General features: G+C 35.1%; 1 protein-coding gene across 2 annotated transcripts in view; it reads left to right on the forward strand.

The window, feature by feature from the left end:
* Positions 1-22,989, forward strand: part of GLRA2 (glycine receptor alpha 2) — a gene marked incomplete at both ends in the record, with an annotated part of 210,829 nt that overhangs the window by 31,100 nt on the left and 156,740 nt on the right. The window contains 2 exons of one of the 2 annotated variants that reach the window (XM_080909613.1): positions 8,133-8,200; positions 17,108-17,331. In XM_080909613.1, coding sequence (XP_080765739.1) covers positions 8,133-8,200; positions 17,108-17,331 — 292 coding nt within the window. Of the gene's footprint in view, positions 1-7,972; positions 8,041-8,132; positions 8,201-17,107; positions 17,332-22,989 lie in introns of both variants that reach the window. The other variant, XM_080909612.1, reaches the window with a different exon arrangement.

Genomic DNA, 22,989 nt, shown 5'->3' on the forward strand with positions numbered 1-22,989 from the left:
TATCTTCTAAGGTTTTCTTTTTCTTGGGCATCAACACACCATGTAGCATAAAAAATAAAAAAAAAATCATAAAAAATGATGCTTACTTGTGCCCAGATATCAAAGTTCTAACACTTAACTCTACATCTTTATAGTTAATTTGTGATTTAGTTTATCACTTTATCTCTTGAGACAACAGCAATAATTAGCTTGTTGGATAAAAGTCTTATTGCAAAGGAAATTTAACTTCTATTTGTAGCTACCACATATATTTAATATTCCACTTCTACACAAGCGACTTACACCAAGGCAATTGTGATAGTTGTAGACATGTTAAATTATTTACAAGAAATAAAATGTAAAATGAAAATGCAATACTTGTCTATTTGTGACAGGAGTAAAAAGCATGACATTTTCGACTTGGAATTCAGATTAATATGTTCTTGCAAGTAATCTTTCACCTAAAATGATGTTGGAAAATATCTAGGACAAAACTAAACATTAATGACTAATTGTCTTGGTGTCATACAAGGTTCCTTCTTGATGCTTACTTTTAAATAAAAGAAAACACTGATACTTTAAATTACATGAGGTTTATTAGCTTAGAAACCTTTGGTGATTGCAAATACACACTATATTATAAATGAGAGTTTAAATAAATAAGCTGATTTTAAAGTAATTAAAAATAATACAGGTATATTTGAAGACAACATGGCATTCTCTCATAAAAGGGTCATCTCACCAAAAAGATAGAACAATTACAAACTGAATAAATAGCCTTTCTATCAAAAATATTTTTTAATTTTTTAATTCACTTTTATTCATGTGCATGTGTTTATGAGGGTTGTGCATGTAAGGACAGAAGAGGGTTTGCTTCTTCTGTAGCCAACATAACATGTACCTGTGAGCTACTTGGTGTGGGTGTTGGGACATAAATTCTGGCCCTCTGCAAGATCATCAAGTGCTATTAACTGGCTAGCTTGCACTATAATTCCTCTACAGATATTCTGAATCATGGCATTTACCACCACTGAACTGATTCTATTCAACATCCTCTTTGAAATGACATTCATCTCAAACCTATCATTACCACAACAGTAAACAAAACAGGATGATTAAATGCAGGTCTTAGTTCACATTTTACATATTGGCTGGTTCATCATCTCTATTGTTAGCATTAATTTATGTCTAAAAGCACATAAGTAAGCCTGTTGACCTTTTTAATAACATTCATAAGAATTCCAAAGTATATGAAACACACATTAATATATTTAATGGAACTAGTAAATATTTTTATAACATAACAAAACTGAAATATTTCTATGCACAATTGTCAATATAGAAAATATCATGCACAAAGAGAACTTATGATCCCAGCAATACTAAGATGGGAGGCAAAGGTCAGTATATTCCTGTTACCTTATTGCCCAATTAGTCTAGGCTACCTGGTGAGATACCAGGACATCGGAATAATCTGAATCAAATAAAAGAGAAAAAAAAGTAGGTATGAAATGACATTCTAAGCTGTTCTATGACCTACACACATGGATGCTTGCACCCACAGTCACTCGCACTACATTAACGAAAACCAGTTTTCAATGAAATTTAGAAAATTAAAGTTGTTTATGTATATGTTAACTCAGGAGGATAGATGTTTGTACATTGGAAAATACAGAACATTGTTATCATGAGTTAATGGAGGCATAAATAAATATGATGGCATCCCAGGTACAGGAATAGCAAAACAGTATTTCAACAGTATTAACAATACCCATTGGGATTCTCAGAGCCAAGTGAGTTGGGGCAAGAATGATGAAACTCTTAGGAATAAGAGCAAAATAAAGAATGATAGAGAAAATAAAAGCGAAAGGGGTTTAAGAAGAGAGAATGTAGACAAGAACAGTAGAATTTAGGAGAGGAGAATTATCAGAAAGCCTGGATAGTCAAAATCTGTTTTCTATCTCACTCCGATCCAACTCACTGTAAAATGACACCATTATGCCAATAAATAAATCAGTAATAGTTTTCCTCTATATGTAAAGTCTACAGTTACTCCACTGGTAATCATAGCTAACTGCATGTTCTTGACCATCAAAATGTCTTATCAGATTATTGGACTAAAATGCAAATGTGTTGACACTTAGTAGGATAACTCTTAAAAGTAAATTCAAAGGAATCCTTCAACCCAAAGAAATTTTCGATTAAGTGTTAGTATTCTGTATCTTCTCATCAGTTAGATAGAAGCCAATAAGGACAGATGTTCATTGGCTTTAGAAAAAATTTTCCTTGTAGTTAAGAAATGATTCCTTAAAGTTAGGCAGTTTCTACTGATTCATACATGTTTGACCCAGAGAAAATCAATTTAAGTAAATTAGGGTTCTATAGAAGAACAGAAATTATAAAATGAATATATATTAAGAGAGAATTTCTTAGATGGAACATACTGTACAACTGGAGTAATCCAGAAATACCTATCTCATACCAGAGAAGCTGAAACCCTAGTAGTTGTTCAGTCCATGAGGCGATGTCCCCCAGTACTCCCAATCTGGCATTGAAAACTTGGGGTATTTCTGGAGAGCCACTGATCTTCAGTCAACCTTGGGAGCTTGAGGAGGCTGATCCTCATACCAATTAAAGAATTAATGGAAGTATGGATCAGTGTTTCTTAGAGTGCAGGTTGCAATCCCTTTGGGAGTCACATATCATATATCATGAATATCATATATTTATATTATAATCCATAATAATAGCAAAATTACAGCTATGGCATAGTGACCATAATATTTTGAATGGGGGTCACCAGAACACAAGGAACTGTAGTTAAGGGTTGCAGCATTAAGAAGGTTGAAGACCACTGGAATAAATAAACTAGTAAGAAAGCTTGAAGGCCAGGTGAGCACAAAACATTCTTTCTTCCATATCCTTTTATCAGGGTTACTATTGGAAGGTATTACCTTTACGTGTAGTGTGGGTTTTCCCACATCAATTAATGCAGTCAATACAATTGGTCACAGACATGCTCATGGGCCCATCTTAGTACTTCACTGAGATTTATAAGTGATTCTAGCTTGGGTCAAGTTAATAGTTAAAAATTAAGCCCCACAGTGAACTGCTTTTATGCTTCAGTCTTTCTCATCTGTAAAGTACATGACAGCATAATGCCTGCTCACTGAGGGATGACATACAATGCTCCCAAGACACAGTGAGCTTTAACTTTTTTAGTTCTTACTACACATATGCGGCAATCTCTTTTTTTATTATAATTCGTTTTACTCCAGTTTTTGTGCATAAATGTAAATTCACTTCAAATGAAATGCTCAGAACTGAAGTGTTCAGATGTTAATGAGCAATAAATGTCAAGTATTTACTAGAGCAGGTTTTTTTAAACCTCTTCTGAGGATTGAAGCAAGCAATGTATGTGGACATTGTTCATGTATGTAGGAATGCATGCATGTGTGTATGCATCTTAAGGACAAAGAACAAGCTCAGATGTTCTTCCTAAAGTGCCATCCACTTTTGTGAAGGCAGAGTTTCTCACTGGCACACAACTCACAGTGCATGTTAGAGCTAAACGGTCAGGTGTTTCCAGGGGCTGGCATATATCCACTTCTTTGGTGCTAGAGTTATAAACATTCGGCAATACTAGTCTTTTAAAAAACTGGTTTCTGGGGACTGATCTTGAGTCATCGAATTTATAGCATAGCACTTTGCTTATATGCCCAGCCCTTTAAACTTTAGGATGTTAATGTGCTTAGGATTTGCTAGCTTAAAAGTATTTTGGGTTCCAGAAACATGCCCACACAGCAAGTAGCAAAAGACAAAAACAATTCTAATACAGCACAACCTTTTGAATGTTTCCAAGCCAATTGGGTAGACTGGACATATAGATAATGTGTAATACACTAAAAACAAAGGTGTAAAGTTTACTGGTTCTTCTTTTTTATTTTTTTTTAAATTGAACAATTTCATTTTAATAAACAAAGATAAATGTACAGATTTTAAGCATTTATGCATAAAAGTATATGAAGACATTTTTGTTAGTGCTTGATTTCTTTAAAGGTTTAATAGTATGACTTGAAATCTTACTAGTTACAATAAGCATAAAGTACATGTAAAACAAGATGTAACCTGGAAATAGTCAAAGTTTGTTTGGTGTGTATAGATTAAGCATAATGGTTTTTCATTTTCTTTTCTTTTTTTTTTGGCCATTGTTTTTTCTTGAACTTCATATAGCCTGTGAGTTGTTTCTGGGGTGTTCAGAGCTTTCTGGAGTTAGCATGCAATTATCAGTGACTGCATATTATGTCTGTTCTTTTGTGACTGGGTTATCTCACTTAGGATGATATTCTCTAGATGTATCCATTTTCTTAAGAATTTGGTTAAGTCATTGTTTATAATAGCTTAGTAGTACTCCATTGTGTAAATATACCACAATTTTTGTATCCATTCATGTACTGAAGGACATCTGGGTTCTTTCCAGCTTATGGCTAATATAAATAGAGATGCTATCAACATAGTTGTGCATATGTCTTCATTGTATGTTGGAGCTTCTCTGGGGTATATGCCCAGAAGTGGAATAACTGGGTCTTCAGGTAGTACTATGTCCAGTTTTCTGAGGAATCACCAGACTGATTTCCAGAGTAGTTGTACCAGTTTACAACTGGTTTACCACCAGCAGTGGAGAAATGTTCATCTTTTTCTTCACTCTCGCCAGCATCTACTGTCATCTAAATTTTTGATGTTAGCCATTCTGGTTGGTGTGAGGTGGAATCTCAGGGTTGTTTTGATTTGCATTTCCCTGATGGCTAAGGATGTCAAGCACTTTCTTAGATGTTTCTCAGCCATTCGATATTCCTCAATTGAGAATTTTTTGTTTAGCTCTGTAACCCATTTTTTAATAAGGCTGTTTGGTTCTCTGGTGTCTAATTCTTGTATTCTTTGTATACCTTGGATATTAGGCCACTATCAGATGTGGGGTTGGTAAAGATCTTTCAAAATATGTTGTCTGCAGTTTTGTTTTCTTGACAGTATCCTTTGCCTTACAGAAACTTTACAATCTCATTAAGACACATTTGTCGGTATATGACCTTAGAGCATGAACCATTGGTGTTCTGTTCAGAAATTTTTCTCCTGTGCCTATGTGTTCTAAGGTTTTCCCTACTTTCTCTTCTAATAATTTCATTGTACCTGGTTTAATATGGAGATCTTAGATCCACTTGCACTTGAGTTTTGTACAAGGAGATAAGAAAGGATCTATTTTCATTCTTCTGCATGCTGAGTGCTAGTTGGGACAACACCATTTGTTAAAGAGGCTGTCCTCTTTCCATTGAATGTTTACAGCTCCTTTGTCAAAAATCAGGTAACCATACATGTGAGGGCTCATTTCAGGATCTTCTATTCTATTCCTCTGATCCACTTGCCTATCTCTGTACCAGTACCATGTAGTTTTCAGCACAATTGCCTTGTAATATAGCTTGAGGTCAGGGATAGTGATTCCCACAGATGTTTTCTTGTTGTTGAGGATGGATTTCGCTATTGTAGGTCTTTTGTTATTCTAGATGAGATTGCACATTGCTTTTTCCAACTTAATGAAGAATCGGGTTGGTGTTTTGATGGGGATTGCATTGAATCTGTAGATAGCTTTTGGTACGATGGCCATTTATACAATGTTGATCTTTCCAATCCATGAGCATGGGAGATCTTTCCATTTTCTGAGATCTTCCTCAATTTCCTTCTTTAGAGATTTGATGTTCTTGTCATACAGGTCCTTCACTTGCTTAGTTAGAGTCACTAGAAGGTATTTCATGTTGTTTATAACTATTCTGAAAGGTATTTTTTCCGAATTTCTTTCTCTGCATGTTTTTCCTTTGAGTAGAGGAAGGCTACTGATTTGTTTGAGTTAATTTTATATGGAGCCACTTTGGTGAACTTGTTTATCAGCAGTAGAATTTCTCTAGTGGAATTTTTGGGGTCACTTAAGTACACTATCATGTCGTCTGCAAACAGTGTTGTTTTTACTTTTTCCTTTCCAATTTGTATCCCTTTGATTTCCTTTTGCTGTCTAATTGCTCCAACCACGGCTTCCAGTACTATGCTGAATAGGTAGATGGAGAATGGGCAGCCTTGTCTAGTCCCTGGTTTTAGTGGGATTGCTTCAAGTTTCCCACCTTTAACTTTGATGGTGGCTATTGGTTTGCTGTATATTGCTTTTATTATGTTTTGACCTGGGACTTGGATTCAAGTTCTTTCCAAGACTTTTAACATGAGGGGTTCTTGAATTTTTCAAATGCTTTCTCAGCATCTAGTGAGAACACCATGCAGGTTTTTTCTTTGAGTTTGTTTATATGGTGGATTACATTGATGGATTTCCTTATATTAAAACACCCCTGTATCCCAGGGATGAAGCCTACTTGGTCATGGTGAATGATCATTTTGATGTGTTCTTGGATTCGGTTTGCAAGGATTTTGTTGAGTATTTTTGCATCAATGTTTATAAGTGAGATTGGTCTGAAGTTCTCTTTCCTTGTAGGGTCTTTGTGTGGTTTAGGAATGAGAGTTATTGTACCCTCAAAAATGAGTTAAGTAGTGTTCCATCTGACTCTATTTTGTGGAATAGTTCGGAGAATATTGGTATTATGCCGTCAATTAATGTCTGATAGAATTCTGCACTGAAGCCATCTGGACCTAGGCTTTTTTTGTTTGGGAGGCTTTTGATGACTGCTTCTATTTCTTATCAGTGTAAATTGAATGTGTTGAGCATTTCAAAATGTCTTTACTCTTTTTCAAATGCTCCTATCTTCTCATAATTTACTATTGTTTTTTGCTTTAAAAATATAAAATATATTCAGTAAGCCAATCTAATATCATGTGTTTCTTTCTGGAGAGAGGGTAACCCTAAACATATAAATTCTCATGAGTTGCTTCTATGTTGTCTAGTTTATTTCTTACTAGCAGAAAACATATTTGTGATAGAACTCTATTACCAGAAAAGAGAAAGAATTTTTTCTAGTAGCCTTTGGGGGAGCGGGTATACCATACTCCCTTATTCAAAGCTCACCAACTGCTTGGGTACATAGCCAAACCGTGTGTTACTTGTACTCAACTGAGGAGAATTTGTCACATGAAGAGGAAGGAATGCATTTCTTTTGAGGAAAACATGAGCAATTAGATAAATTTTAACAGGGTTTTTCTATCTCAGAATGCATTGGTGGAAATGTCCACAGAGACACTAAGCATATTCCCCAGAAACAAAACAAAACAAAACATAAAGCAGGGAATCATTGGACAGTGATTTACCTGTTGAAAAAGGCAAGAAGACTAATGCCAGTCTAGTCCTGCATTTCTAGAGAAATGAGTAAATTCTTATTTTGATCAAAGTACACTGAAAATGTGGTACCTTCTCTTACAACTAATTTCCTCTGGCAACAGTATAGATATTAAGTAATATTTCTGCCAGTGTATATCTCTGAATATGAGTCAGTTTCATGTGTTTTATTTTTTGTACACAGTTTGTGTGTGTGTTTGTGTGTGTATGTGTTTATCAAAACATCATAGTAACTATAGAAGCAACAGAGTAAATTCAGAGGCATTATAAGAATCAAAGTAACCCAGATGCATCTGGAACCACAAATTCAGCCCTATGTTGATACAATGATCCAGATTTGTTCATTAACATTGATAATGCCTAAAATATCGACGATCTAAGGATTAAAGAAAAAAAGTCAACCAAATGTCCAGTTGTAGAAACTTATGCTGATTCTGTTAAATGATCTTAGCTTATATTTTCCAGTCTCAAAACTCTTTGGAGGTAAGTTACCATTGCTTAATTGACATTATTCAAAATACTATTGGGAAGTTATCATATACTTTTGGGCATTCTTTTCTTTGCAGTCTCATCATCATTTTCATTTTGTTTACATCTCTAACTGCAGATGTTGATGGAGCTGTAATGTTGCTTCAATGTCTATTGCAATATTTTTATTGCATTCTGCAGGTCCTCCAGTAAACGTTACTTGCAATATTTTTATCAACAGTTTTGGATCGGTCACAGAAACTACCATGGTAAGTGCTACAGTGCCACTGGCAAGAAAAAAATCGTGACTCAATTATGCCATGAACACAACCTGTCAAATTTTCTATTGTTCAAATTACAGGGCCTCCTGTAAATGTTACCTGCAACATATTTATCAACAGCTTTGGGTCAATAGCAGAAACTACAATGGTGAGTGGGACTGAGCATTGAAGCCATCGTGTGAAGAAATGGGATATGGGATCTCAGAACTATTGCATATTTATTTGACATTTACTGAGTGTCAATCTCTAAAGTCACCACCCTCTAAAAGCAGAAATTTCTACATCTTCACCACTAAAGGTCATTTATCAAGGAGCTACCACTTAAAATCCAATGTGCTTTCACCTGATACCCAAGAGCAATTTTGTAAACATATAATTATTGTTAGGTTTGACAGAATGGGCAGCAATAAATATAGTGTTTATTTAAGAGTATTAAAATATGTACATCTCCAATGTTTCATAAGTATATATTTTTAAAGATTGACATTATCAGTCTTCAAAAGGGAGAGATTCAGAAGAGCACAAATATACACACCTATGTTCATATGTGCACATATAATTTTCTTGGAAATAGAATGTAATATGAAGTTCACATAAATTACACAAAATATTAACAGATTTTAAAAGCATAAACATAACAAAAAACTCGTTAAAGATATGTAGTCCAAAACGCTTCTATGTGTTTGAAGTAGATTTAAATATATAGAAAGTGCTAAGATGGCTTATCAATAAAATGAGCATGCTGGGAATGATTCAGACCACTAGATTATTAGCTAAACCCCATGGAGATTTCATATAGGGTAAAAAACTTCCTTAGAATCTGCATGAACTTTAAACTTCATTTAAAGTTCTTAGTTGCTTGCTCCTAATTTATAGTTATTAAATCATATAGCCACATTATTGGATGATGCCAAAATGAAATTGTAGTTGAATTTGACCAAGTATTATAGTAACAGAATCCTACTAAATTTTAAAAGATGAAAAATGAACATATGATGTCATTGAGAAATAAAAGAGGTTTTTAGTGTATTTTCTCTTCTGTGCTTCAAAGACTGTGCTTAATATATTATTGTACTTTGTGATGTTTTTAATACTAAGAAGAATTAATGTATCATTACTAGTCTGCTTTATTGGCAAAGCATAAAATGTATGGCATATCTTTTTTACCCATTTTGACATCACTCTGAAGTAGCATCATCAAGAAGTAAGATTCTTAGCAGGATGTGTAGTACATTAAAAATTTTACTTAAATAAGTTACTTTTGATAGGGTCATAAGAAACAAACAAACAAACAAAAAACCTGAACAGAAAAACACAACTCTTGGATTGACACCCAGTTTGTCTCTTCTTTTGCTACCTATAAAAGAGGGACACTATTTCCAGTATCCCACTGTCACCAACTTTACACGATGGCATTCAATGACCGTATGTGACCGTATGTGCACGACCTAATGCTGATTGCATTAACTAGACTCCTAAGTTGCTTTGATTAAATCTCCCCATTGCATTTTACTCTCAATCAAAAATGTAATTATGTACCTTTTCCATCTTCATAAATACAAGAAGCTAAACATCTAAGGAGATGAAAATGGAAGCTGTGAATACTCAATTTTTTTCAGTCTTTAAGACTTACAAAGCTGTTTAATAAATAGGCTGCTTAAGTGTTTCCTGTCCACTATGCGTCTTTTGTCATGTTTTATGTTGGAAAAAAGGAAACTTGTTCAAAGGTAACATCAGCAGCCTGTTCATCTGCTGTGTAAGGTAGATCAAATTGCATGTCTAGAAGTGTTGCATAGTGTGCTTATTTTCCTTCACTTAGTAGCTTTTGGTTTAATAACAAGCTTCTTTTGGTTTTGAAAAACATACATACACATTGTGTTTTTATGGCTTTGATATAACACAAAAATACACAAAAAAAATCATCATGTTTATGCTCAAGAAAAAATTCTCATATCACTTAGGGTGGGAATTGGAAAACTCTTTCTATCAAGAGGCAGACAGTAAATACTTTTAAACCTTGGGGGCCAGATGGTTTCTCTCATGCCTACTCAACTCTGCCCTTTGGGCAGGAAAACAGTCATAATGGTGATCATATGGATGTGAGTACACTCCAGTGAAACTTTACTTCAAAAAATAAACTGGGTCAAATATGCCAACCATGGATCTAAGGCATTACTAGTTAAACAGTTGATATTTTGATAACTGTGAAAAAATATTGCAAAAATGTCCTCGCTTCTAAGAGGACTTAAGCTTTGCCTGGGTTTCCACCTGATTCAACTTGTCTTAATTAGGTCAGGCTACAAAGTAGCATAAACTGGATGGTAGTTTATAAACATCAGAATTGATATCTCCAGTCTTGGAGGCTGGAAACTCAAGAATAAGCACATCAGTGTTGGTAAAGGAACTGTTTCCAGGTTAGAGACTGCTGTTTTTTTTTTTTTTTTGTATCTTCTCATTCTAGAAAGTTCTCTTGCTTTTCCCTCATAATCAAATACTATCTTGCTGGGAGTTAGAATTTTAGAACTAAGATTTAAGAAGTTATATATGCTTAGCCTAATACATGCTCACACATTGTCATAGCCTAACCTTACTTTTTCAAAACTCCAGGATTCTACAATCGAGAAACTTGCTGCTACTTCCCCAAATTTTGTCTCATAAAATTTTCCCACAAATTAATAAGAGCTTCAATTAATCTTAGTTGTAATTATAAACTTTCACTTCTATAAATGTTAATAAATAAATGGAGGACATCAATTAGTGTTGTTTCCCAAGGATGAAAGTTTTGATTTATCTATAATTTTTAGAACTATTTTCTCCCAGGAGTGCCTCTAAACTGAGTTTCTGATCATATTTCTTGTCCTCTTCCCATGGTTAATGAAATCACACAAATTAATTGTTAATGCTGCATGTTAATAAATAATGGGTTTACTCACAGAATCAATACAAATGCTTTCTTTTTGATACAAATATTACACATATTCACTCACAGAACAGCATATTGTTTCTTTAAGGAATAGTTTTATGGATCATCATAATGATATGTTACACAATAATATGTGTAACTGTTCATTAAGAGGCAAATGGATTTGTTGCTGTTTGACTCTATACTACGGTTCTGTAGCACAGATAGTTTTGTATAGTTATAAAAACATAAGAGAGTAGAAATGGATATATACTAAGACAGGTTATATTCTCTTTTAGAAATGTCAGCTTATCCTTTTATTTTCCTTTTCTTGTTTCTTTAGTTGGTAATGACAATTGAATTTGCAGGATAAGGAATATATTTACCACCTCTTCTTTCTTAAGATTGAGGCAGAAATAGAAAATATTTACAAGATAAGTAACAGCCAAGAGTATTTCATACCAGCTGTATGTTACTCTCTCAAAGACTGGAGCATCAGAAAATGAAGATGAGAAGCTTTCTTCCCATCTTCAAATAGTTGCCTGAAGAAATGTTTGTGGATTCTGTATGATTTGGGCCTGTAGGTGCCTATATAATACCCATTCCCCAACAGTAGATTCTGAGTCTTGACACATTTAACAGATGTGAGGGATAGCTAGATGTATATAAATGTACTCTTTCAGTTCCTGCCACACTACCAGAAGCTACTTTTGCCTCCAATCTGAAACCGCCTTTCTGAGAAACTCAGAGAAGACCAATGTTGACATGGATACACATTGTGAAAGAACATAGCATAGTACATTCCTTTAACTCAGTTGCTGAATGAGAATATTACAAGAAGATGCTAACTAACAAGAGATAGCATATTATTGTATTTTTTATTTCTAACATCTTAAAGAATAATCACTACATTGCCATAAACTTGATATTCTATTAAGCTTATACACAAGACAAACTTGCTCTCTAAATTAACAGTGAAAAACCTCATGTCCACATACCTCATAAAGCATCCACCTACTGAGATAATTTAAAATGCACGTTCTCTTAATAAATCTAATAGAGTCTTGAGATTATTGAAATGTTTTTAGAGTGTAGACATGTTTAAAAAATACAGTGTGATACAAGTATTATGGAAAATCACGGAGTTACATTGTCATATTTGATATATTTATAATTAGATTGTACACATACCAAACAGTAAGATGTAATGATTAGGTTTGATTCACATATTTATGAGATAAAGTGGCCATCTTTATGTAAAAATGCAGGGCACTTATATAGAATAGTAGCACAAAATAATTCACCCTAATAAAACAATGTTTATGGAGTAGGCCATGATTTAGAAAGGATCAGAAGAAAAAAAAACTTAAAAAACTCTAAATTTGACATAAAATATTATTATGGAATGTAGAAAATCATTTGACAAGTGTTAAGACCTTAAAAATATTCAGTTTATAAATGTACTTTATTTTTATATGAAATATATTCACATATATAATATAAATGTTTCTATTGCCTTACCCAATGCTCAGAGAGTCAATAATATAGAAAGAAATTTTAGTACAAGGAAATATGCCATTTATTTGAAATAGAATTTGTCCTTAGAGAGTACAGGCAATGTAAAAGAGAAAATAGTTTGCATTTAAATGTGTTCCTCAGTATTTACTTTCCTTTTAATATTTTATTGAGTCTGGAAACAGGAGAAAAGTACAAGAAAGACTACATAAATTTATAAGTGCTTTATTATGATCTGTGCTGTTATTAGATCATGAATTTATTTGTAAATAAACAGAAATGATACATTGATAAATTATGTGTTCCAAAGTTCATATATTGAAAATTATTTGAACCCAGATGTCCTTCAGTAGATGAATGAGTACAAAAATCATGGTACATTTACACAATGGAGTACTACTCAGCTATCAAAAACAATGACCTTATGAAATTCTTAAGAAAATGGATGCATCTAGAGAATATCATCCTGAGTGAGATAACCCAGTCACAAAGAACAGACATAATACGCAGTTACTGATAATTGGATATTAACCCCAGAAAGCTCTGAAGAACCCAGAAACAACTCACAGACTGTGTGAAGTTCAAGTAAAAAAGAAAAGAAAAGAAAAGAAAAAACCATCATGTTTACTCCTTACACACCAAGAAAACTTTGACTAATTCCAGGTTATATACTGTTTTACATGTACTGTATGCTCATTGTTTTTTTATTTAATTTTTTTATTGAAGAACTTTATTTTAAAAAAAACAAATATAAATGTACAAATTTTTAAGCATTTTTTAAGGTTTGATACTCTGCATTAAGATCTTACTAGTTACAATGAGCAAAAAGTACATGCAAAACAGGATGTAACCCAGAATTAGTCAACGTTTTCTTGGTGTGTAAGGATTGAACATGACGGGTTTTTTTGTTTGTTTGTTTTCTTTTCTTTTCTTTTTTCTTGAACTTCACACAGTCTGTGAGTTGTTTCTGGGACAGTCCAAGCCTCTGGGGTTAGCATCCCACTATCAGTGACTATATATTATGTCTGTTCTTTTGTGACTGGGTTTTCTCACTCAGGATGATATTCTCTAGATGCAACCATTTTCTTAAGAATTTGGTAACTAGTAAGATCTTAATACATACTATCAAACCTTATAAAAAAAGCCAAGCAATGACAAAAATGTATTCATATACTTTTATGCAAAAATGCTTAAAATTTGTACATCTATCTTTGTTTTTTAAAATAAAGTTCTTCAATAAAAAAAAAGAAAATTATTTGAACCTAAAGAGTTAGTAAGTCATAGCTGCAAAAAAACTTTTGCTTATGTAATTTTTTTCTTGGATGCCCCTTTTAAAGATACCTTTTAATACTTTAAAATTTTTAAATCCTTTTAAAGATTTAAGGATTATTATCTATTTTAGAATAGTATATTTCATCATAAACAAAATCATGGATAAATCCTAATGATTACATACTCAAAGAAATATTTATTTATAATTAAATGGTCATATACATAATCTCATATATAATTGTTGGATACAGATATATTTCATTTATGCTTATTGGTATTTACAAATAGTGAAATTTTTATTTTAAATAATCTTGACACTTAATGATCAAAGTAATATATTACTGTCTTGCTTCTCTTCTAAAAATTCAAGTATTACAAAGAAATTCTTTACTATTTTCTTGAGAAAAAATTCAAAATAGAAAAAAAAACAAGAAACACTAGGGAACAGTCATGGGAACTTTTATGAAAACATATGTTGAGATATTTTTATTATAAGTAATTATTTTAATATAGCATCTCACCAATTTAATATATATCCCCTAGGTCAGTCAATAGACAAGTTTAAATTATTTCAGGTATACAGGAGAATACAAGATTACTATATTTGTGATTTTGTTGTCCAGTGGTTTCTAACTGGCAGCTCATGTACTATTTTACCCTAAAATACTTCTTAGTGAAGTATTTTATGCGGCTCTCTGAATAATCTGATATTTAACCCTTTCCCTTTTATGACAAGTTGCACCCCACTTTCTGGAATTACAGTATCTCTATCTGCTCTCTGAATAGGTTGATATTAAACCCTTTCACTTTTATACCCAGCTGCACCCACTTCCTGGAATTAGAGTATCTCTGGATTTGGTAGGGGAAGAGTGCTTCTTCTCTCCTCTTTGCAATTGAAAGAACCATATACACTCTCCTTGCCCACCAAGATCTCTTTTTTAATTGCTTTTTTTGTTTATTTACATTTACATTTACATTCCCACCCTCAATCCCCTCTTCCACACCATCCCCATGTCTCCAAGTGGGCACTTACCTACCCAACCCACTCCTGCTCTACTTCCCTTTCTGTTAAGAATGTATTCTCATTCTAGGAAACCAGAGGATAAGGAACACCTTAAAACAGAAAGACCTCCCTTATTTCCTTCCGTGGGAAATCTTAAGAGCACACCGCAGATACTAACACAAAAACAAAAACATGTGCATGGTATTGTTGCATTTTTATTGTCATTTCTTAAATTTTCAAAAATTAGGCTTTCTTGCTCACTATTCACACAACTCTCTATTCACACAACTCTCTAATGGTTCAGTAGCACCAGTTCCCAAAAAACACTGTACTGCTAATAATCTCTTTCTGACCATAGCTCTTTGGTCTCTTTGGAAAACTCCCAAAATGAACAATTGAGAAGTTTGTGGTTGTTTACTGGGATGGCCATTGAGCAACAGGTTGGGGTACTTATTGAATTAAGCCCCCAAATGGCATCAACACTGATTTGAAGATTTGCAAAAATTCCAGAGAGATGTCACGTTCTAAGCCTTTTCAAGTTGGAATGTTCATGATAATACAGTAGAAAGCCTTAGTTAATTATTTTTAGTAATTCAGACTTTCCAAAAGATCTCATGTCTGATTGTATATTTACTATAATTAGCCTCTCCAACCTACATTAGGCACCTTTCCAAAAACCTTCAACGTTCAAAATATTCTGTGAGATTAGTTACCAGTAGTTTGCAATTTTAAAAATGCCATAGAAATATTAACAGGCTAGTATAGCCTTGAAAGAGTTAAAATTTTAAGCTAGCCCCACTAAGCCTGCCTTGAGGACAAGTATGTCTCAGTGCTGAGAACAAAAACCACAGACCACCTGGTCTCAATAAGGTCTGGCTCTGCAGTCCTGAGAAAAACTAGTATGAAGGTCAGTGTGCCCCAAAACAGAGTGACCTAGAGTTCAATCATATCCAAAAGCAGACAGAGAGTGCCAATTTGAATGAAACAATGAAATTGCTATGTGCTTATTGCTAACTGCCTATGTAATTTTCCCTATAAATATGTCCCCCTAATTGAGTTTGGGGTATACTCCTCTATCTCCTCCGTGAGATATGTGTAGTCCCCAGAGCTATGGCCTCTCCCCTCCCAAATAAACCTCTTGCCTGATTGCAGCAAGATAGGCTCTCTGTGAGTTCTTGGGTTCAAGTTCTTCCAGTACTAGAGTGAGGGGCTTCCCCAAATTCGGGGATCTTTCAGCCTCATCTCTAAACCTTTTGTTTTCTTTTGACCAAAAGAGCATTAATCAAAATAAGTCATCTTTTAGTGGTTTCCATGGTCCTTGGCAGATTGAACAATCACATATATTTGCATACAAATAAAGGTGTTGTGAGAGGTTGGAAGCTAAAGTAGAAAGTGTTCAAGCAAACCAAAACAAAATAACCGCCATTAAAAAAAAATAATGGTCAAAAATATCTAGATGCCAAGGATGTGGAGATGAAGCCAACAGGGCTTAAATGAAAGGTAAGAGAAAAAAAGAACAAATGATGATATTTCTCATTTTTAATAACTACAAGTGACAGTAATGATTAACAGTGAAGCCACAATTGTGATGAACTAGGGACTCCTGATCATGCCTCAGAGTCATCCAGTGTTTCTGTGAACCTAAGTCTTTGAATAGAAGCCCCCAGGAGAGTAGTTACAGTTCCACAAAAGTAATAACTGGATCCAGTGAGAAAGGCAAAGTTTTGGGAAAACCCTCAACAATTCTCATCAAGCTGTCTATATATAACACATGAAGAGAATTCAGTGAAATATCTAAGAGCTTGAAAGTAATTAGTTGTGAAAGAATCATTTTGTGAACATGAAGCAACTTAATGTTTTTAAGATTTTAAGGATATTGGTCTATCATAATATGGTTTTAAAAGATTTTCACTCCCAAATTGCAGAGTGAGTTACTTTTCTGTACAGAGATTCTAAGCAAAAAGAGTTTATAAATCATGCTATTTCTAATTTATAAAATAAACCAGGTTTATTTGGTAATCTGCCATGACACTCTGACTTCTGTACTCATCATTGCCTTTTTCTATAGAATGATCATCTTGATTTAAGATAACTTCAATGAAGTATTAATAATTCAAGCATAAAAAATCAAGAAAGTCAACCTGTTTTTAATTGGTATTCTGATTTGGTTGAATCGTTTTCTTCACCCACTTTATGGCAGATGTTTTTAAAGCTGAGTGTTTTATTTTGGTCAGAGTGTACAAATAATTGTTTCACCAGATAAAAAAGCTATATCAAAACATAAAGAAGGTGAGAAGAAAATTTAATGGATTTCCTAAACCAGGATGGGCAATAAGTGGTTCTTGTATATGACATTTCTGTAGGACTACCGAGTGAACATTTTTCTGAGACAGCAGTGGAACGATTCACGGTTGGCATACAGTGAGTACCCAGATGATTCCCTGGATTTGGATCCATCAATGTTGGATTCGATTTGGAAACCAGATTTGTTCTTTGCCAATGAGAAAGGTGCCAATTTCCATGATGTCACCACTGACAACAAGTTGCTGCGGATTTCTAAAAATGGCAAAGTTCTCTACAGTATTAGGTAAGCTTTTATTGGTTTTATCACTTCATTTCTCAAGGCCTAGAGATGCCAGATTCTTTAGGAAAGGATGAGATAGATAGATAGATAGTTAGATGGATAGATAGATAGATAGATATATAGATAGATAGATAGATAGATAGATAGGTAGATAGATAGATGATAGATAGATAGATAGATAGATAGATAGATAGATAGATAGATAGATAGGTAGATAGGTAGATAGATGTAGATGTCTGTGGTTTTTTGTTTATTATTTGAATATTAAATATATGAATTTCAGAATGTTTCGTGGTCTTATAAGTGAGATTCTTCACAACAATGCATCTAGTTTGTTTATGAACAGGTGGTAGTATTATATAAACACCTAAACAAATGTTTTAATTAAATTATATATTTATCAATCTAATTACCATGAACCACACACAGTATGTGATTTCTCATTTCAGTTATTCTTCTTATTCATTTAGTTATTGACTTTACAACCTAATTTCAGCTTCTCCTCCTTATTCTCCTCCCAGACCCTCCCCCTCCCATCCCACAATTTTCCCCTTCCTTCCTTCTCAGAGTTGGGGAGGCCTCCCATATATATCAATTGGCCTTGGCATAAAAGTTGGAATAAGATTAGGCTTGTCTTCTTTTGAGGCTAGACAAGACAGCTCACTTAAAGGGAAAGTATCCAAAGGCAGGTAATAGTCATAGACAACTCTTTATCTAATTGTTATAAGTCCCACATGAAAAGTAAATTACAGTTCTTGCCTCTCTAGGCCTCTTGCAGCTGAGCTCTCCCCCTTTACCCTTTACCCCTCCTCTTCCCTTTCCCTTCCCCTCTCTCTCTTTCTTTCTCTCTCTCTCTCTCTCTCTCTCTCTCTCTCTCTCTCTCTCTCTCTCTCTCTCTCTCTCTCTCTCTCTCTCTCTGCCTCTACTACCCTCTTAACTCCCCCATGACCTGAATAAACTCTATTCTGTACTAAAAAAAAAAAGAAAAGTAAGTTACACATCTGTATTATGTGTAGGGGGCCTATGTTCATCCCATGCATTCTTTTTGGTTTGTGGTTCAGTCTCCGAGAGATCCTATGGGCTCAGGGTTGATCATTCTGTAAGTGTTCTTGTAGTGTCCTTACTCTTTATGGCTCCTTATTCCTTCTTTCCTTTCCTCTTCCATAAAAATGTCCCTAGCTTTGCCTGTCCTTGGCTCTGAGTCTCTGCATCTATTTCCACTGGATGTTAGGTTAAGCTTCTCAGAGAACAAGCTTCTGTTTGGAAGTATAAGAGAGAATCTTTAATAATCCCAGGGGTTGGCTATCTCGAAAGGCATGTGTCTTAACTTGGGCTAGTCATTGGTTGTCTATTCCCTCTAATTCCACTCCATCTTTTTCCATGTACATCTTGTTGGCAGGACAAATTTTGGGTCAAAGTTTTGTCAGAGGGGAGTGGTATCTCAATCCCACCACTGGGAGAATTGCCTAGTTATATGAGATGGCCATTTCAGGTTCCATGTGCCCTGTTGCTAAGAGTCTTATTTAGGGTCAACTCTCAAAGATTCCTGAGAGTTTCTTTTGGCCTATACTTCTAGTTTATCCCAGAAATGCATCCCCTCTGGTTTCACTTTCCTGTTCTAGTTCTCATTGCCTCCTCACTCCCCCACCTTTTCTCTCCTATTCCCTCCCACAATTCTTTCCCCACCCAAACCCCTCTTTGCATCCACACCTAATATGTAATCTATTTCCCCCTTTCAGTGAGATTAAAGTCTTGCCCTTCCCCCTGGATGCTCCATAGTACTTAGCTTCTTTGTGTCTGTGGTTTGTAGCACGATTATCCCATACTTTATGGCTAATATCCATTTAAAAGTGGGGACATACAATGTGTGTCTTCCTAGGTCTGGTTTACCTCACTCAGGATGATAATTTCATGTCTAATTTATTGGCCCAGAAATTTTATGTTGTCTTTGGTTTTAGTAGCTGAGTACTATTACATTGTGTATATTTGTTGAGGGAAATATAGGTTGCTTCCAGTTTCTGGCTATTATGGAGATGCTATAAACACCATTAAATAAGTGTCCCTGTGGTATAGTGGGGCATCTTTTGGGCATATGCCCAGGATTGGTATCGGTGGGTTTTGAAATAGAACTATTCATAATTTTCTAAGAAACCTCCAAATTGATTTTCAGAGTGGTTGTACAAGTTTTTACACACAACAGCAATGGAGGAGTGTTCCTCTTTATCCACATCCTTGCCACCATGTGCTGCATTTTAGATTTTGATCTTAGCTGCTCTGACAGTTGTAAGATGGACTCTCATAATTGTTTGATTTTCATTTCCCCGATGATTAAGAACGTTGAAGGTTTAAGTATGTCTCCGCCATTAGAGATTCCTCTGTCAATAATTCTGTCTAGCTTCGTTCCCCATTTTAATATTGGGTTATTTGGGGTTTTGATGTCTGATTTCTTGAGTGCTTTATATATTTTGCATATCAGCCCTCAGTTGAATATAAGGTTGGTGAAGATCTTTTCCATTCTGTGGGCTGCTCTTTCATTCTTTTTAAATTTGTTTCTAATGTAATTTATTTATTTTTATTTACATTACATCCTAATTGCAGACACCCTCTTCCCAGTCCTACCCTTACAAATTCTACCATTACCTCCTCCCCTTCTCTTCAAAGAAGGAGAAGTCACCCCAGCAAGACGAAGCATATCCAAGGCCCAATCAGACAGTTCAGGTAGGGGAAGGGGATCCAATGTTGGGGAGTAGATTTAGAGAAAAGTTCTACTCCAATTCATAGGGGACACACAGGAAGACCAATCTATACATGTGCTATAAATGGAGGGGTCTAGGTCCAGCTCTTACATGCTCCTTGGTTGGTGGTTCAGACTCTGAGCCCCCAATTGTCTCAGATTAGTTGACTTTGTGGTTTACTTGTCTTGTCCTTGACCATACTGGCTTGAGCAGTCCTGTTCCCTACTCTTCTGCAAGACTCCCCATCCTCCATCTAATGTTTCACTTTGTGTCTCTGCATATGCCTTCATCTTCTGCTGAATGAAGCATCTCAGGAGAGCGTTATGCAAGGCTCCTATATAATTGTTAACTGTGTCAGGAGTTGGCTCTCTCACTTAAGATGGGCCTCAAGTTGTGGCAGTCATTTGTTGCCTCTTCCTTTAGTCACAGCTCCAGTTTTATCCCTGAGCATCCTGTAGGCAGGAAAAATATCAGGTTTAAGGTTTTGTGGGAAGGTTGATGTCTCCCTCATTCCACTGAAAGATTTGCCTGACTACATGGCCACTTCAGTCTCTATATCCCTTGCTAGTAGGAATCTCAGCTAGGGTTACCCTATAGACTCTAGGTAACCTCTCCCAACCTATGTCTCCCGTTGGTCAGAAATCCCCCCACCAATTTTTATTCTTACCCCAGCCCTCTCCACTCTTCCCTCTCCATCCTGCTCTCCCATTCACCTTCTCACCCTCTCTCCCACAGTTTCCTCTCTCTATCCACCTACTGTTGACTATTTTGTCTCCATCTTCTAAATGTGATTCACGTGGCCTCAATTGGGTCCTCATTGTTACATAGATCCATTGTGTCTGTGGAGTATAGCATGGATATCCTGCACTTTATGACTAATATCCAACCATAAGTGAGTGTTGTTAGTTGTATATCTGTGGGTCTGGGTTATCTCATTCAGGATGATTATTCTCAAGTTCTATCTATTTGCCTTTGTGTTTCCTGTTGTCTTTGGTTTTCTTTAGTTTTTTGTTTGTTTTGTTTTGTTTTTGCTTTCAATTAAATAGATGACTTTTAAAAAATTTTATTTACAATGCAGCTGTAGCCTTCACTCCTGTTCCCTCCCCCCACATTTCCTCATCCATTTCTTTCTCCCTGCTGTCTCCAAAAAGATGCTCCCCCACTACCAGGCCTTCCCCATCCCTAGGGTCTCAAGTCTCTTAAGGATTAGGCACATTTTTTCCCAGTGATACCAGGCCAGGCAGTCCTCCACTATAGATGTGTCAGGGGCCTCAGACCAGCTTGAGTACACTGTTTTGTTGATGGCTCAGTGTCTGGGAGTTCCCAGGGGTCCTGATTAGTTGAAACTAATGATCTTCCTATGGGATTGCCCTCCCCTTCTGCTTCTTCCATCTTTGCCCTAATTTAACCATAATGTTGCAACTTAGTCCAATGGGTATAAGTATCTGCTTCTTTCTCAGTTAGCTGCTGGTTGGGTCTCTCAGAGCATATCCTAGCATCAGGAATAGTGTTAGGCCTTGGTTTCTCCATATGAAGTGGATCCCAATGTGGGCCGGTCCTGGACTGCCTTTCCCTCAGTCTCTTCTCCATTTTTGTCCCTGCAGTTATTCTATACAGGAACATTTCTCGTTCTAGAAAGTACCAGAAACCTGGAAGGTAAGACTCTCAGAACTCAATGGAAATGACCCTAGATAAATTTCCCAACAGTGCAGTGAGGGAACTCAAAGAGTTCACCTCCAGTAGATACACAGGGCCTGAAGAGTAAGGATAGGGTTACCAACCCACAGTCTTTGTGTAGATGTAGCATATTTTCTTTATCTACTATTCAGTTGAAAAACATCTAGGTTGTTTTTTGGCTATTATGAATGAAGCTACTGTGAACATAGTTGAGTTTATTATATGGTGAAGAATCTTTTGGGTATATGCACAAAGATAATGTAGTTGTGTCTTGAGGTAAATTTATTCACAATTTTCTGATAAAACACCAAAATGATTTTCAGAGTGGTTGTACAAATTTGCACTCCCAAGAGCAATGTAGAACTGTTACGTTTGCTTCACATCCTTGCCAGCATGACCTGTTGCTTGAGTATTTGATCTTAGACATTTTGATCTTTATATGGTGGAATCTCAGATTAAGTTTTGTTTGCGTTTCCGTGATGATTAAGGATGTTGAATATTTCTTTAAGTGCTTCTCAATCATTCAAGATTTGTCTGTTGAGTATTATGTTTAGGTCTGTACCCCATTTCTTAAATTTGTTTATTTCTATTTTTGGTTTTTAACTTTTTAGCTCTTTATAAATTTTTTATATCAGCCTACTTACTGTATGATGTAGTGTTTATGAAGATATTTTCCCATTCTGTAGGCTACCACTTTTTCCTACTGATACTGTCCTTAGACTTGAAAAAGCATTTCAGTTTCATGAGTCCCATTAATTAATTGTTGATCACAGTGGCTGAGGTGTCAATTTTCTGTTCAGTAAGTTGTCTCCTGTGTTAAAATATTCTCTGTTTCATGGTGAGGTCTTTGATCTACTTGGACTTGAGTTTTGTGCAGGGTAATGAATTCAAATTCTATTTGAATTGTTCTACATGCTGACATCCAGTTAAACCAACATCATTTGTAGAAGATGCTTTCCTTTTTCGTTTTATAGTTTTGGCTTCGTTGTCAAAATATCAAGTAGCCATAGATATGTGAGTGTGTCTTCTATTATATTCCATTGATCTACCTGTTTTTGTGTCAATGCCATGCAGTGTTTTTATTATTATTATTTATTATTATTATTATTATTATTATTATTATTATTGCTCTGTTGTACACCTTGAAATTAAGGATGTGATATGTGATACCTCCAAATGTTCTTTTATCGTACAGGATTAGTTTAGCTTTCCTGTTTTTTGTTTGTTTGTTTGTTTTTTCATGTGTTGT

Source organism: Micromys minutus, assembly GCF_963924665.1.
Source record: "Micromys minutus genome assembly, chromosome: X".
Taxonomy (NCBI): domain Eukaryota; kingdom Metazoa; phylum Chordata; class Mammalia; order Rodentia; family Muridae; genus Micromys; species Micromys minutus.